The sequence below is a fragment of the Coturnix japonica genome, chromosome 3 (genome assembly GCF_001577835.2).
Source record: "Coturnix japonica isolate 7356 chromosome 3, Coturnix japonica 2.1, whole genome shotgun sequence".
Taxonomy (NCBI): domain Eukaryota; kingdom Metazoa; phylum Chordata; class Aves; order Galliformes; family Phasianidae; genus Coturnix; species Coturnix japonica.
In genome coordinates this window covers 71,052,730-71,067,331 of record NC_029518.1, presented here as the reverse complement: position 1 = coordinate 71,067,331, position 14,602 = coordinate 71,052,730, and the positions used below count along the sequence as shown (strand labels likewise).

At 35.9% G+C, this 14,602-nt stretch overlaps 1 protein-coding gene across 6 annotated transcripts in view; it reads left to right on the top strand.

Moving 5' to 3' along the window:
* The window catches only part of DOP1A (DOP1 leucine zipper like protein A), a 58,172-nt gene that overhangs the window by 18,398 nt on the left and 25,172 nt on the right, over positions 1-14,602 (top strand). For 5 of the 6 annotated variants that reach the window (XM_015858983.2, XM_015858981.2, XM_015858976.2 and 2 more), the window contains exons 9-18: positions 1,987-2,095; positions 4,139-4,259; positions 4,780-4,899; positions 5,905-6,019; positions 6,383-6,412; positions 6,825-7,058; positions 7,639-8,260; positions 9,515-9,789; positions 10,445-10,597; positions 13,574-13,674. In XM_015858983.2, the coding sequence (XP_015714469.1) occupies positions 1,987-2,095; positions 4,139-4,259; positions 4,780-4,899; positions 5,905-6,019; positions 6,383-6,412; positions 6,825-7,058; positions 7,639-8,260; positions 9,515-9,789; positions 10,445-10,597; positions 13,574-13,674 (1,880 nt within the window). The remainder of the gene's footprint in view (positions 1-1,986; positions 2,096-4,138; positions 4,260-4,779; positions 4,900-5,904; positions 6,020-6,382; positions 6,413-6,824; positions 7,059-7,638; positions 8,261-9,514; positions 9,790-10,444; positions 10,598-13,573; positions 13,675-14,602) is intronic. The other variant, XM_015858980.2, reaches the window with a different exon arrangement.

Sequence of the window (14,602 nt, the reverse complement as noted above, 5' to 3'; positions counted from 1 at the left end):
ATCTTTGTCTTTTGTCTTGACATTTCAATTTCTGTCTTATTGTGGTATCTTGTCCTCCTGTTCTGAAATCATCTCAGTGAAAAACATAGTAAATATGAGATAACATCATTCTTTAAAATGACAGTATGATCGGGACAAATATTATTGTCTGTCCTATTCTTCCATGAATGCAGCACACATATTTGATTATAAGCCCAACACACTGAAGTTTATTCTGTAAAAAGATGGAGCTGGGGAGTTATTTTTACTAACATAGGTTCAGAAAATTCCTCTGCTTTGGGAATCATAAAAGTTTGATTGTCTAGATAAAGTTACTCAGAAGGCCTGGGCATAAAGGATCTTCTTCCCCTCTAGGGAAGGAGAAGGTATTTTGGCGATCCACTGATAGTTAAGAATAGCTGAGCAAGTTAACTGTTATGCTGCTTGACCCTTAAAGCCTTACTAAATGTGCTGAGTTTACCTAATCTCAAGGACTGGTGTTCCTTCTCTCACAATAATTGGAGGATACAGATGTCTTTCAAGATACTGTGTCTGATCTTGAAACCAGGTAGATATTTTCTTATTAAATAGATAATGTTGAATTTTTTTATAGTACTAGTATTGCAGTACTATGTATAGGAGTTATAGTGAAGATTTCAACATGATTTGCTGATAAAAGCATATTTAGCTCTCAACTATCCAGTGGAGAGTTAGCACTTCCAGTTTAAAATGAAGTTAATGAGATCTGCTGTTTTACTGATGAGAAAGTGACCTGAATTCTAATGAGGCAAGGATGTTGCTGGTACTCTCTCATCCTTCTTTTCTCATCCTTCTGCCTCTAATTCAGAAATTATTCACAATTTTCTTTCTATCTGGTAGGCTTTTAGCATCCTTTAGGCACTTGTTAGAAAGTTCTGATTGTCCCTTTGAATCTTTCTGTGTGTCTTAGTGCTATAAGAGCTTTTCTGTCTGAAAAGACTAAAAGCAGTGTTGAGTTGGTCTAGTTCTTTAAGCAGGCCCCACTGCTGCACTAGAGTGGGAAGTGACAATTTTTGACGACAAAGATCACTGTCCTATTCTTTTTGCTTTTAAATGTTTTCATGACATCAAAAGCAATTGTTTGGTCTACACAATATGAATTACATATGCCTTGTAAAAACCAGTTGCTGCCTTTCAGAAGACTACAAAAATATTATTCTTTTTTGCTGCCTTCTCTATCAGTCTTCAGATTCTTTTATTCCTCCCATCTTATTCACTGAGATAATGTAATGAGAATTCTGACCTTCCAAAGGCACGTTGTGGTACAGAAGACTTCTCTTTCAAAATACTGGCTGATGCCACCTGATTTATAATGGATATAAAAGCTGAAACTCTTTTCCTGCCTCATTTCCTCTCTCCCTTCTTTCTCTTCTTCAGAAGATGTAAATAAATAAATAAATTTCAACACAGAGTAATGTCAGCAGCAGAGAAAACTGTAACAGTTTAGTTGGGCTATTTTTAATTCTACAGCTTTTACCCTAAGCTGCTTCAATGTAGAAACTCAGCTTTTCTGTTTGAAGTTGTCGTTGCTGTCTCTTCAACTTAGTCAAGAAGGTGATGTACAACATAGATATGTGTGTGCTAGATCGACAGACTATTTTGATGTTCTTTGTTCCTTAAATTCTACATCCACCTGCCATATATTTTCAAACACTTCTTCATTAGTTTTCTTGTAGTCTTTTTTATTTTTGAGAAACTGTGCGATGTTACCTATTTAGAATGTGTTACTGGGCAGTCTCTATTTTCTTTTGACTTTTAGTATATACTTGTTAATATTTCTGTGAATGAGAATTTTATCTCACTGGTAAAGCTGAGAGAATATTAAAGGTTCGAGACAATGACGTGCAGGGAGATAATGGTTTCCAGTACTGAGAATTTTCCATTTGTGTGCAGCCCTGCTGATTTCTTCAAAAACTGTTTTCTGTTTGGTTTTTCTTTCTTTCTTTATTATGCTATTGTTCTTCGTAGGCCATGACTGGAATATTACAAGTTAATGGAAATGGAGAAGAAAGCACGTTAATGCAAGACTTAAAGCCTTTTCGAATTCTTATCAGTTTGCTGGATAAGCCTGAACTGGGTAATTTTGATTTTGCTACTTCTCATCTTTATTTTGTTTTATGTGACTTTGCATAACTGTTTTTTTTCTTTGGTTGGTCAAATTAAAAAGAAAGTTATATTCCTAATGATAGTGTTAATATCAGCTGGTTAGCTTTTTTTTTGAGATCTTCCAACTAATAATTTAACGTGGTTGTTAGGTTTATCTTCATTCCAATGCATTTTCTTCTATATTCACGACAAAGAACAGGAAGCTAATGTCAAAGGCAGAAATAAAGGCATGTAGAAAGGAATTCAAATAGGATCTTTTTCATTTCTCTATTCAAATAGTGCTTTTATTGTTTTAAATCTCAGGTGTTGCTGTTGCGAATAATGTGCTCATTCTGCTAATGTACACATAGAGAACAGGGATATTAGCAACAAAACACTTAATTTTAAAATTATTATCTGTAAGGAAGCAAGTATTACTTGATTTTCATGTTTTAATTTTTTTCCCCACTGTTTTAAGTGCTAGGATGCAATTTTCAGCCAGGTAAGTGCAAAGGACTGAGTGAGAAAGTGGATAAGATAAAGAACTGACAATGATTAAGCCTTTTTTTTTAAATTATTTATGTATTACAACAGTTTTAAAGGTGACTAAAAATTAGCAGAACTTTCTGTGTCTGCCCGAAGATTTTAGGGTGGAGTAATAAAAGCTTAAAAATGCATCAGTTGTAAGAGTACTACTTGAAAAGTATGTGGTTAAGACAGACTACAAGGAACAAAATATCTGACAAGAGTGTTGTTTTCCTGATAATTTGTGATTTCTGGGGTCAACTTATATTTTCAGAGGCAATGTGTACATGAAGTTTTCATAAGGTAAGTGGAGCTCTGAGAATTCTTTCAGCAAAGTGCTTAAGGTGCTTACAGTGAGAGTGGGGCAAGTCTCTTCTCACTGGTGACAAGTGACAGGAAGGGGAAATGGCCTCAAGCTGTGCCAGGGTAAGTTAGGTTGGATATTAGGAAACACTTCTTTACAGAAAGGGTAGTCAAGTACTGGAATAGGCTCTCGAGGGAGGTGGTTGAATCACCATCCCTGAATGTGTTTAAGAGCCGTTTGGATGTGGTGCTCAGGGATATGATTTAGCAGAGGATAGTTAGAGTTAGGGTACTGGTTAGGCTGCGGTTGGACTTGATGATCTTCAAGGTCTTTTCCAACCTGGGTAATTCTATGATTCTATGAAAGTGGCACAGAAGAAGTTAGTAAGATTTCAGTTTTACTTGGTGATTGTTCTGTCTCTGAAGGCAGTTAAATGAGGCTAAGCAACATGACCAGAAAGCAAATATTTCAAGCAGCATCACTTTTTGAACTAATCAACTAATCTCAAAGGAGTTGTATGTTAATTATTTTTACTCCTTCAAAATTCAGAATTTAGATCAGATTTAGAGGTGTCAGTATTTAAAAAAATAATAATAATCTCATCTTCCTATCTGGAAACAAACAAAACATGCCTTGATTTAAAAGGAAGATATTCAAAATATTTTACCTTGCATTATTTGCTTTTAAATGTTTAAGTATATTTTTTGTATATTAACAGTTTGAGCTAGCTTCTGAGCAGGTATTCCAAAGCAGTTGTTTAAAAGCTACTTCTGATTAGGAATCTATGAAGTCACATTTACATGAAGCTAATAATACCTCAGAGTCTGCTTGAACATGTGCTATGCTAATGCATTTTGCCTCTGAACTAGATGTGTTTGTGCTTGAGCAATCTTTATATATATATATATATATATATATATATATATATATATATATATTTGCTTTATATATATATATATATATGGGTGAAAAAATTCTCTTGTGATTTATTATAATTCTGGTTATTGCAATTGCCTGTTTATTTCTAGAAAGAAAGAAAAAAAAAAACCACTCAGAAATTTACATTGTTTATTAATTTGAATAAAAGGAATTTTATGGCTTTGTTAACCACAGGTACTTAATGATTTGTTAAGTTTCACATGTAAATTGCTGTGGTGGCATAACTTACAAGACTGGTTTTCTCTAATTGCTGGTATTTCTCTTTAGGCCCTGCCATCCTAGAGGATGTGTTGATTGAAGTATTTCGAACATTATATACACAGTGCAAAACAGAGTTGGAGCTTCAGGCAGAGCCTTCCTTCAACAAAGATCACACGCAACTAAGCAGGTGAATGATACGTGAAAGGTATTTTGTATTTAAAAAAAAAAAGCCTTTTTGTGTCTGAAAGCATGCTGTATCTAGGCCATGGCTGCAAAGCCTGTAAGACTGTGACCTTGTTTTCTTCCTGATATGGGTTCTATTGATAGCAATTGCAACTTCTGTGTTCTGTGCTAAGGTCTGCAGGGGTATCTTTTTTTTTTTCTTTTTTTTTTTTTTTCCTTTTTTTTTTTTTTCCCTTTAAAATGTAGAATGTTACAGTGTGTCTTAAAATGCAGAATAGGGAAGCTCCAAGTGGGGAAGGAACAATTATGGGAGTGATGAGGACAAAACAGACAGGAAGGCTGGCAACCATGCAGAGACTTGGTTGTACAGAGCCTACTGGTATACTAAACCCTAAGGCAGAGTTGGTGTTGGGGGAGATGGTGATTCAACACTATCAGTTGTTGGTGGATAAACTTGATGCTTGATTAAGTAACTCAGAAATTAAGCATAAAAATATCAAATGTTCCTTTTTATTTTCTTTTAGCAAACTGAGGGAAAACAAGAAAACTGCAGAACTGATCAAAACTGCCAATCTTCTGTTTAATTCCTTTGAGCCTTATTATATGTGGGATTACATTGCTCGTTGGTTTGAAGAATGTTGTAGGTAGGACATAATGCTTTCTCTCTGTGTATGTAATATTGAAGTTATCTTTTGTTTTATAGCTGTTGTTTTTTTCTTTTTGTTTTCTTCATAGAATTTAACCTAATGTAAATGTGATTATCTAGGCTGTAAGTCTGACTAACCTGATTATCTTCTATGACAAACTGACCCACTTAATAGATGAGGGAGAGGCTGTGAATGTTGTTTACATGAATTTTAGTACAGTGTTTGACACAGTTTTTCACAGTATTCTAGAAACTCTGGCTGCTCATTGCTTGGAAAAGTGTACAGTTTGGAAAAGAACTGCCTCACTGACCAGGCCCAAAGAGTCCCAGTGACTGAAGTTAGATTCAGTTGCAGATGACCTGTGGAATTCCCCAGGGCTCAGTGCTGGGGACAGTTTTGTATTACATTTGTATTGGATCTGGATGTGGGGATGGGCTGTTGATCTTGAGGGTAGGAATTAACTGCAGAGGAATCCGAATAGGATGGATCAATGAACTGAGTCCAGTCACAGAACATTTACCAAGGCTCAGTGCTAGGTCCTGCACTTAGGTCACAGCAACCATATGCAATGCTATGGGCTTGAGGGAAGAGCATTTGGAAAGATGCCTGTCAGAAAAGGACCTAGGAATTTTGGTTGACAGCTGAATGAACGTGAGCTAGCAGTGTGCCCAGGTGGCCAAGAGGGCCACTGGTGGATTCTATTATTGGTTACCATGCTTGTTGCATAAAATGTCACTGTAAGTGGTGGTGTACAAATACAGGTTTTTTTCAGCTTGCGTTTCATTATTTTATGAATAAAAACCTCTTCTACAGTTAAAAGATGGTTGCATAGTTCCAGTAGAAACCACAGTGGGGTCAAGTGAGGAACTTACAAACAAATAAGGACTCTCCTTTTTCTGTTAAAGATTGTCTTTCCTGTGCACAGCTTTGTATTAACTTACAATAATGTGGTTAATAAAAGAGGAGAAAGAATGACATTTAAACTTTGTTTGAATTTTGCAGGAGGACATTACATGCCAGACTTCAAACCGGGCCTGCAGGTGGTAATGAACAATCTGAGTTACCCCTGACAAATTTCTGCTTGTTAGTGGATTTTTTGTTGGATATAGTGTCTTTGGTAAGAACTGCTATATTTGTTGCTAATACTGGAATGCTGTATGTTGAAAGTCTACGGAAGTAGCATATCTGCTTTGTTAAATTTATTTAGTTGTTGGGCATATTTAAATGAAGTTAAGATGCTTATACCTGAAACTTTTCTTGTTGTTTGTCCTCTGTTTCATTTCTCAAAATGGCACTGTATTAATTACAAGCATAGTCTTCTGTAATTTTGTCAGTTTAGATACGCAACTTTCTTTTAAGACTCCTTTAAATGTCACGATGATGTATCATCTGTTGGCATTGCTTAATGTAGCAATGACTGTTGAAACTGTTTTGCTTTCTATACTGTCTTTCTTCAATTCTTTGCTTTCTCATTTCAAAGCCTACTAGAAGCATGAGAGTGCTGTGTCAGGTATGGCAATCAGCCTGTTTTCCATTTATTTATACTTCTTACACTTTTGTTTATCTTGTTGTTATTCTTAAATTTGTATGTTAAGGTTATTAAAATAATAGTATTATTTGGTCTTATTAAAATACATTATAAGGTGTACATAGTGATCATGATGTATAATTTGAAAAAAATAAGTGTATTTGTTGGTTACTCACTTGTAAAGTTAATTATCTAAATTTTTCTAAGTATGTAGTTCTTCTCAGATGTAAAGACTTTCATTTTCTTTTTTAAAAATTATTATTTATTATTTTTAATTATTATTTTCAATGCATCTAGAACACAGTTAATCAGATGGCAAGTAACGTTGTTATAGCAAATAATTTTAAGGTGGAGTTTGTGTTACAACACCTGAGATGTACTATTTCTTTTTCAGGAGACTTACATTGAAATACAGACAGAGCACTTGCCTCAGCTGTTGCTCAGAATGATTTCTGCACTGACAAGCCATCTTCACACTTTGCACTTGTCTGAGCTTACTGATTCTCTCAGACTCTGCTCAAAGATCCTTAGTAAGGTTCAACCTCCTCTGCTCTCTGCGGGTGTAGATGGTACACTGCAGCTTCCTAGTGGGCATAGCAGCTCCATCAAAGAATGGGAAAATAAAAAGGTAAGTGGTTATTTGAGGGGAAAAAAAGTGGTGCTTTTTTGCTTGTCTCTTTTCCTTCAATGAAAAGTGGATTTTCTGAGTCGGTGTTGGACTACCTAGTTTTCATTAGATTTAGCTTAATATACAGGAATATATATAAAACTTGGATCATCAAAAGAAATTACATTGTTGTTGTAAAAAGCCTTAATTCTTAAGGGTTTTTACCTAGTTTTAATATTACATATATATATATAGTTTTTTAGTTTGGAAGTGTTTCAGAGTAATTAACTAAAACAGCTGTTTCTAGTTGTAATGCACTTCAGTAGTCTGATCTTATAGAATAACTGGACTTGAAAGAATTCCTGTGGTGACAGGACAAGGGGAAATGACCAGAAACTGGAACATAAGAAGTTCTGCATGAACATTTGGTCTGCCAATCTTACTGAAAGAGCCCATAAAAGCTCTTAGCACAATGTACATTATTTTGCAGAAAATGTGTTTATATGAATAGATTTAAAAGTGGGGGATACATTTGTGACAAATATTTTCTTACTAATAAATGACTATTTAAAATTGGTTATTTAATTTCTATCTTAATTAGGTGCCATCAGTTTCTCTTGAGAATCCTAATGATGTATTTGAAGATGGTGAAAATCCTCCAAGCAGTCGATCATCAGAAAGTGGATTTACAGAATTTGTACAATACCAGGCAGATACTACTGATGACATTGACAGAGCACTAAATGAAGGTCATGGTGCACCTGGCATTCCTATTATAGGTAGCACGTCCTCAGAGACTGAGACGGCATCAACGGTAGGATCTGAGGAAACTGTTGTACAGCCTCCTTCCATAGTAACACAGGGAACAGCAACTCGAAGTGGGAAAACGATACAGAAGACAGCAATGCAGTGTTGTCTGGAGTATGTCCAACAGTTTCTAACCAGATTTATTAACCTGTACATCATTCAGAGCAATTCCTTGTCTCAGCCCTTAGGGACAGAGCTTCCTGCAGACCCCGCTAGAGAGCAAGGACAGACCACAAAATGGGATAGAGAACAAGGAGATGCTAAGGTGAAAAAAATGAACAAGAAAAATTCACCAAAGGAATACCTTCCTGCCTTTATTGCTGCTTGTCAGCTTTATCTCGAATGTTCAAGCTTTCCCGTTTACATTGCTGAGGGAAACCGTACTTCAGAATTACATCCTGGCAAGCCTGAAGTTGGTAAGCTGGACTCTGTTCTTCATTTCCAAAGTTCTTCCTTTCAAAACATTTTTAAAGTAATAGTGTTAATGCTTCGTGTGTGCTACTGTTCACAATTCCCCTCAGAAATACAAGTTTCCTTTTTTATCAGTTTGTTTGGTTTTTGAAAGCTGAACTTTTTCCTCATAGATTTCCTCAGGATCAATGCTGCCATGGGATTTAATACCAATTAGAATTGGGATAACAAGTGTAAATTATACAAACTGGAGCCTGAGAGTAGGACCCCGACTTTCAAGTGTTCCTTTTTACTGAGTGAATCCAGGAATGTCTTCTAATAATCTTCTATAACGTGACCCTGAAATATGTAATTAGTGGTCTGATGTTTTGTTTTGTTTTCAAATAGTACTAGCCTGCAATTGAGTGTTGTGGCAGATGACTGAGAAAACCTTGAAATATCAGCTACCTGCTTATTATGTTTCTGTACACTTCTGATCATCATTGTCTTATGAATTCCAAAGGAGAAAGCCCATAAAACCTGAGTAGTAACTTGTGTCTCATGAACGTGAAGGCAGTACTTTTAGGAATCCCATCCACTTTGCTAAGTGTCTTAGATTTGTATTGCTCATTTGCCATCTGAACTTTCACATTTGTAGTGTTGCAATGGAGTCTGTTATACAGTTTGGCTTTAAGGAGTATGTATGAACTGCATGTGGTTGAGGTTAACTGAAGGGGTTCGGTTTTGCTTCAGATGTGAACATGAATTGTGCAGAATGGCAGACAGGAGTAGCAGTGGAAATGGGACTGTAAAGCTTCCCAGAGAGTTCTGCTTCCTATAGCTGCTGCTGGCAGGGTGGAAAACAGGAGAAGGTAGTTCCTGTAATTCACACCGGCCTTTTCTTTATCTATTGCAATGTTTCTTTACTGTAGTGGAAGCTGTTATTATTGAAGAGTTCCTAAGTTTGGAAAATGCTTTTGAGTTATATTGATGATGGCTCAATTGCCTTTAATCAACAGTGAGAATCTTCTGTTTATGTGAAAGAGCCAAATTAATCTTGCATTGAGAGAATATAACTGTAATTAAAATTTGCTGCATTCTAATTTTCTCAACTAAGTGTGCTATTATTAATTGACTCAATTCCATTTTTAACATCTTCAATCTCAAAACAACATCTGTATCTCTAAGTGGTAGAATATTATGTGGGATTGTTAGGTATGTTTTTGCTCTAAATTGTTTGGCAGAATATTATTATATTATACATGTGATTTTTATTTCAGACTGTGAACAAGTTCAGCCCCCACTGTGGCTTCAGACTTTAATGAATGCTTGCAAGCAAGCAAGAGATTTCAGCATTCAAGGTGTAACTATTTCCCTTGTGATGGACTTGGTTGGATTGACTCAGTCTGTTGCACTTGTCACTGGAGAAAATTTGAACAATGTGGAAACAGCTCAGCCTCTTAGCCCTAACCAGGGAAGAGTGGCTGTGGTCATCAGACCTCCTCTTACACAAGGCAATCTGAGATACATGGCTGAAAAGACGGATTTCTTTAAGGTACAGCACAGCACCTCACTGATTCTTACTTTATACTTTTTTCTTGACTGATGAGGACTGACAGTTGTTGCCATTTAGTCATTCTTAATTTGATAAACACGATTTCCTTGCTGAGTGTTCTGATAACAGTTGTAATGTGTTGACTTCTAAATGAATATATTCAGTAATTTTTCCCACTGTGATTGTTCTACTGGCTGCTTGGGTAAAAACACTTGTTTGGATCTGTATTTTGAAAATGTAAATGAGAGCTGATTGAACAAGCAAAAGTATGAAGTGGAGGCAGATATACATGATTTAAGACTCTGGTAAATCATGCTTTGCATTTTTGATTACCTTTTGAAAATACAAATGTAAATCAGGAGCAGGGTATGTTATGTAGTTAAATAAATTTCCACTTGAATATAATTATGGAGATACCTGTGAGTTCTGACTCATAACAGGATTTCTTTGTGTGGTTAGCTATTGCAGTGCTTCAAGTAGCTATACTTAGTGTATTTTCATACAATTAGAACAGTTTTGTAGATTGGCTCTTTGTCATATGCAGTCATCAGATATACTGTCCATAACTGCATAGAACTCAGCACAGTTCAGAAAAAAATAAGGCGTGATACTCATTCACTTGTCTTTATTACAACTTCTGTTTTCATGTCCAAAGCATATAGCTTTAACTCTTTGGGACCAGTTGGGTGATGGAACTCCTCAGCATCATCAGAAGAGTGTGGAGCTCTTCTATCAGCTGCACAACCTCGTTCCATCTTCTAGCATTTGTGAAGATGTTATTAGTCAGCAGCTGACTCATAGAGACAAGGTAAGTTGTTTGTGTGGTTACTGAAAAATGGCTTAAGTATATGTTTAATATTAGTGAAATATATTTGGACTTGATACCTCATTGGAGGATGGTAATAAACTTCAGTATTTTACAAATGCTGCATTGTGTTGCTAAGTTTGTTTCAAAAGTTAAAAATATACTTATTTTACATGCAGAGTTGGAATTCTGCCGACCTCCGCACATGACTTCATTTCAAGTAGTCCATTCTTCTCCTGAAGCCCATCTTGTGTATAACATCTATATCTGTGAGTCTCGGGATTCCCACTGTTTCTTGATGTTTTGGTTTCCGCCGAATGTTAGTTAACAAAGAGTAGATTAATATTAATGGATCAGTTGTCTAATCCGCTAAACAGCGATGCCATCCCTGCCAGCCTGTACGTTCCATTTACTTTTAACGCACTCGCATTCCTTATGCAGTTGTGTCATTGCTAACACTCTTTTTTCTGAACTCTGGTGTACTCACCTGACTCTTGCATCTTGTTCTAATAATTTGTCTGAAGTAGTACCTGTGCTTTCCTCCTTCTTTACCTCCACAATATGTGGAGAAAGAGAGAGGGGAAAAAATAAAGTGTTTTTTGTAACTGCTTTGCCTCTGACTTTAATTTCTTTTCTCTTAAGACAGCACTGTGTGGATCCCTGTCTCTGGGTCAAGGTGCCCTCCTTAACTGCCTTTCTGTTTGTCACTGTCTTCCATGTAAAGTGTGAGATTTGCTTTCAGTTCTTACCCTTTCAGTGAGAAACTGCTGCATCTGATGGTATTATTTTGTTTCTGCTTTGTATCGCTTCTGTCATATACGCTTTCTCTCTCTTGGCAGCAAGAAGTTTCTTTTCTTGTCTTTCTGGCCTTTTATGCATTATCTGATTATGGTTCTTTCTGTAAGAACAAATGTAAATATCAGAGAAAAGAGTAGCTTTTAAGTGTAATTCTCATGCAGATCCCAAGAGCTGTGATGTCTGAGCTTCATCTTCTGACCTTTCTCTTCATTAATTATTTGCATTCCTTTGAGATTCTTTTCCCCTTTTAGGAAGCAAGGAGGTTATAGTAACTAGATATCCTCATTGAAGAGTCTTCTTTACAGTTATGTGGCCCCTCTCTTTTGTAGTTGTACAATTGAAAGAGTTGAGAGCTGAATGTTCACATTTGCCTGTTCTTACAGGCTGTCTGCTAAACCACTGTGACAGTAATTGACAGGGTTTGCTTGTTTTGCATCTGTCCATGGGAAGTGTGGTGCTTGCCTAATCCTCTCAAAGTGACATTGCACCTGAGATCTGACTTGTCTTTGTGCCTTTCTTCAGTATGCTGCTAAAGCTTCTCTGTCCTTGAAGGTCTTTATTTTCCATCACTGCCTCCTGTAAACAGCTGTGGAGTACAATTTGAACAGAACCTCTTATTGAAAAGAATGCTGCTTCTTTGTCTCTATGACAGATGTTTGGTTACTGTTTTGCAACTTGTCCTATCTCTTGTTCTGCTACCACAGGTTATCATGTTTGCTTCTGATCCAACATGGTGGATTTCTCCCATTTTGTTTTGCTGTTCAGAGGTTGCTTGACTCACTGCTGGCTGTTTTTTAGAAATTACCTTGGCTATCATAATGATAGCTTCTGTTTTGCTATCATGTTAGCTAGTGCTTTAAACTCTTAAATAAATGATCTGTGTTCACAACCCCAGCAGAATGAATTATAGGTCACTCCTTGCTTACATGCACTGAAACTTTCAGGCTGTGTCATTTAGATGAAGTTGCCTTTCTGCCTTTCTACCAGGGTAACCAGGTCAACAAAAGCAGTTGCGAGCCATTTTGTTAAGCACTGCAGTTCACAGCTTGGCATTTTGATGAAACTGCTAGTGAGATATAGGTTCAATTATTTTACTGGTCTGTGAACTAATGTGGGTCACTCAGTCATTTTTGCTAAATGTAAAGTGAAGAGAGTAACTTAATATCTTACCAGCATGGATTGCGAGGCTTTATGTGGTGGAGTCCTTATGGAAGTGGAATTTTCCCTTTTTTCAGCAAGTTTTAGCAAAAAGTTTTGTGCGACTGTAGATATTGCAGCAGCTTTTTTTTTCCTTTTTCTGAAATCACATTTTTTCTAAATAAATGCTTTTCTTTCCAAAATTGTTTCACTTTTTTTTAATGAACATCTGATGTGATTTTTCTAAAACTACATTTTGTAGTTTTTATTTTTTTGTAGCTTTTACTTAAAATTTGTGTGAAAGTGGCAGCAGACCTCAGTTATTGCAGAGCTGAAGAGAAAAGCATAAAAATTGTTAGTTTAATACCATTTTCATCGTTAAATATTCTCCAAGTTATTAACAGTCATTGGAAGTCATCTGCTGCAGTAATCGTGTTTTCTTTGTCGAAAACAAAACTATGAGTGAAAATTGGTGTCTTCTTGACAAACTCTATCCTAAGTGGCAAGGGAATTCTTATGTCTCCCTTGCCAGTGAATTTTCATTTTCTTGTTTCCTTGGTTACTGTGTGTGATCTTGTGATTTCAGACACTACCAGCTGGTTAACTGTAAGTACTTTCTTCTGTCTGCCACTCTGCTTCTGTTGAGTTTTCCTGTTAAAAAGTTTGTATGTTTCTTCCTGCTCTCTCTTTATCTTCACTAGAGCTTTAATATTGATAAGCTAACTGAAAACAGAGGCATGTAAGTCATGAGAATGAGTACTGTTCAAATTTAGTTTATTAAGTATGGCTTGAAAATGATATGAGTACCTGGAAACTAAGACAGACAAGATCAAGATGAAGAGAGGGGACAATCTTTAATGTTGCTGAAGTTGTTTGCAAAGATATGCTCTCTATTACTGTTTTTACTATTAGAAGGCAGAATTTGAATATATGAAGTTGTTAAAAATACCTACTTTTATTTTAGGCTGTACTGTATCTGTTCTCTCCAGTTGTTGTCAGGGGTTGCCAAATTGTGATAGATCTAACTTATAATTTGGTTCACAGAAAGTAAGAATGGAAGCTCATGCAAAGTTTGCAGTGCTGTGGCATCTCACTCGTGACCTACATATTAACAAGTCATCTTCCTTTGGTCGTACCTTTGACAGGTTAGTGATGGCAAGTGTGATCCAGTTAAAAGTTTTGAGGCAAAATTGCTTTAACTAAGTCATACTGGCAGCATATTATCTTTAGCATTTATGAAATACAGTGCAACTGAGAGCCAAAAAGGAAGCAAATAGAAAAGTTTAGCAAACTACTTTGATTATATAAACTGTTAAGCTTTTCTGTTATCTGTAGAGTACAATAGGGAAGTAGTATTGTAATGCATTGATTCTCAGTGTGGTTCACTCTATATTGAATGTAATATCTAAGTTCTTACTGTAATTCAGTTTAAAAAAAAAAAAAGTCTACACAAAAATGAATAATATGAAAACAGAAAGTAATAAGAAAACTAAAGATCAATTGCAACTTAGCAATGAGATTCAAAATTTATTTTGTTTAATCTGTGATTTGTGTAAAGTGTCACATAAACAGCAAGGGATCTCCTTTTTGCATTCTGCCTATGTCAGGCTACCTTAGAAAGAACTGAATGATATGGACTTCAAACTAGACTTATCCTCCTCAGATAAAATAAGTATTGTGGGAAGATTCTTACTTACTTGATTTTTCTATTGTGTACTTAGCTGTAGGAAGCAGATTATCAGGGTTATCTCTGCCTTGATTCCATGACTCACTTTAGAAGTGGTTATAAATTCTGCACTTAGCTAAGAGCTTTTGAACTTGTATCACTGGAAGATGTGGAACAGTTGGTAAAATTCAGAGTCCTATATATAAAATACGCTTTTTCTCCAATTTAGGAAAGGATATTAAAAGCTAAAACTATAAAAAGAAGAAAATAATGATGGTAGGAAGAACTGATATGCCAAATATGCTTCTATCAGATTTTGAAGAGAAGTTCCTTTAATAACTTGTCTTATTTTCCATGCAGCTGTGTGAATTAGCATTTTATCATTTTGTGCTATGGTAGTATCTGCA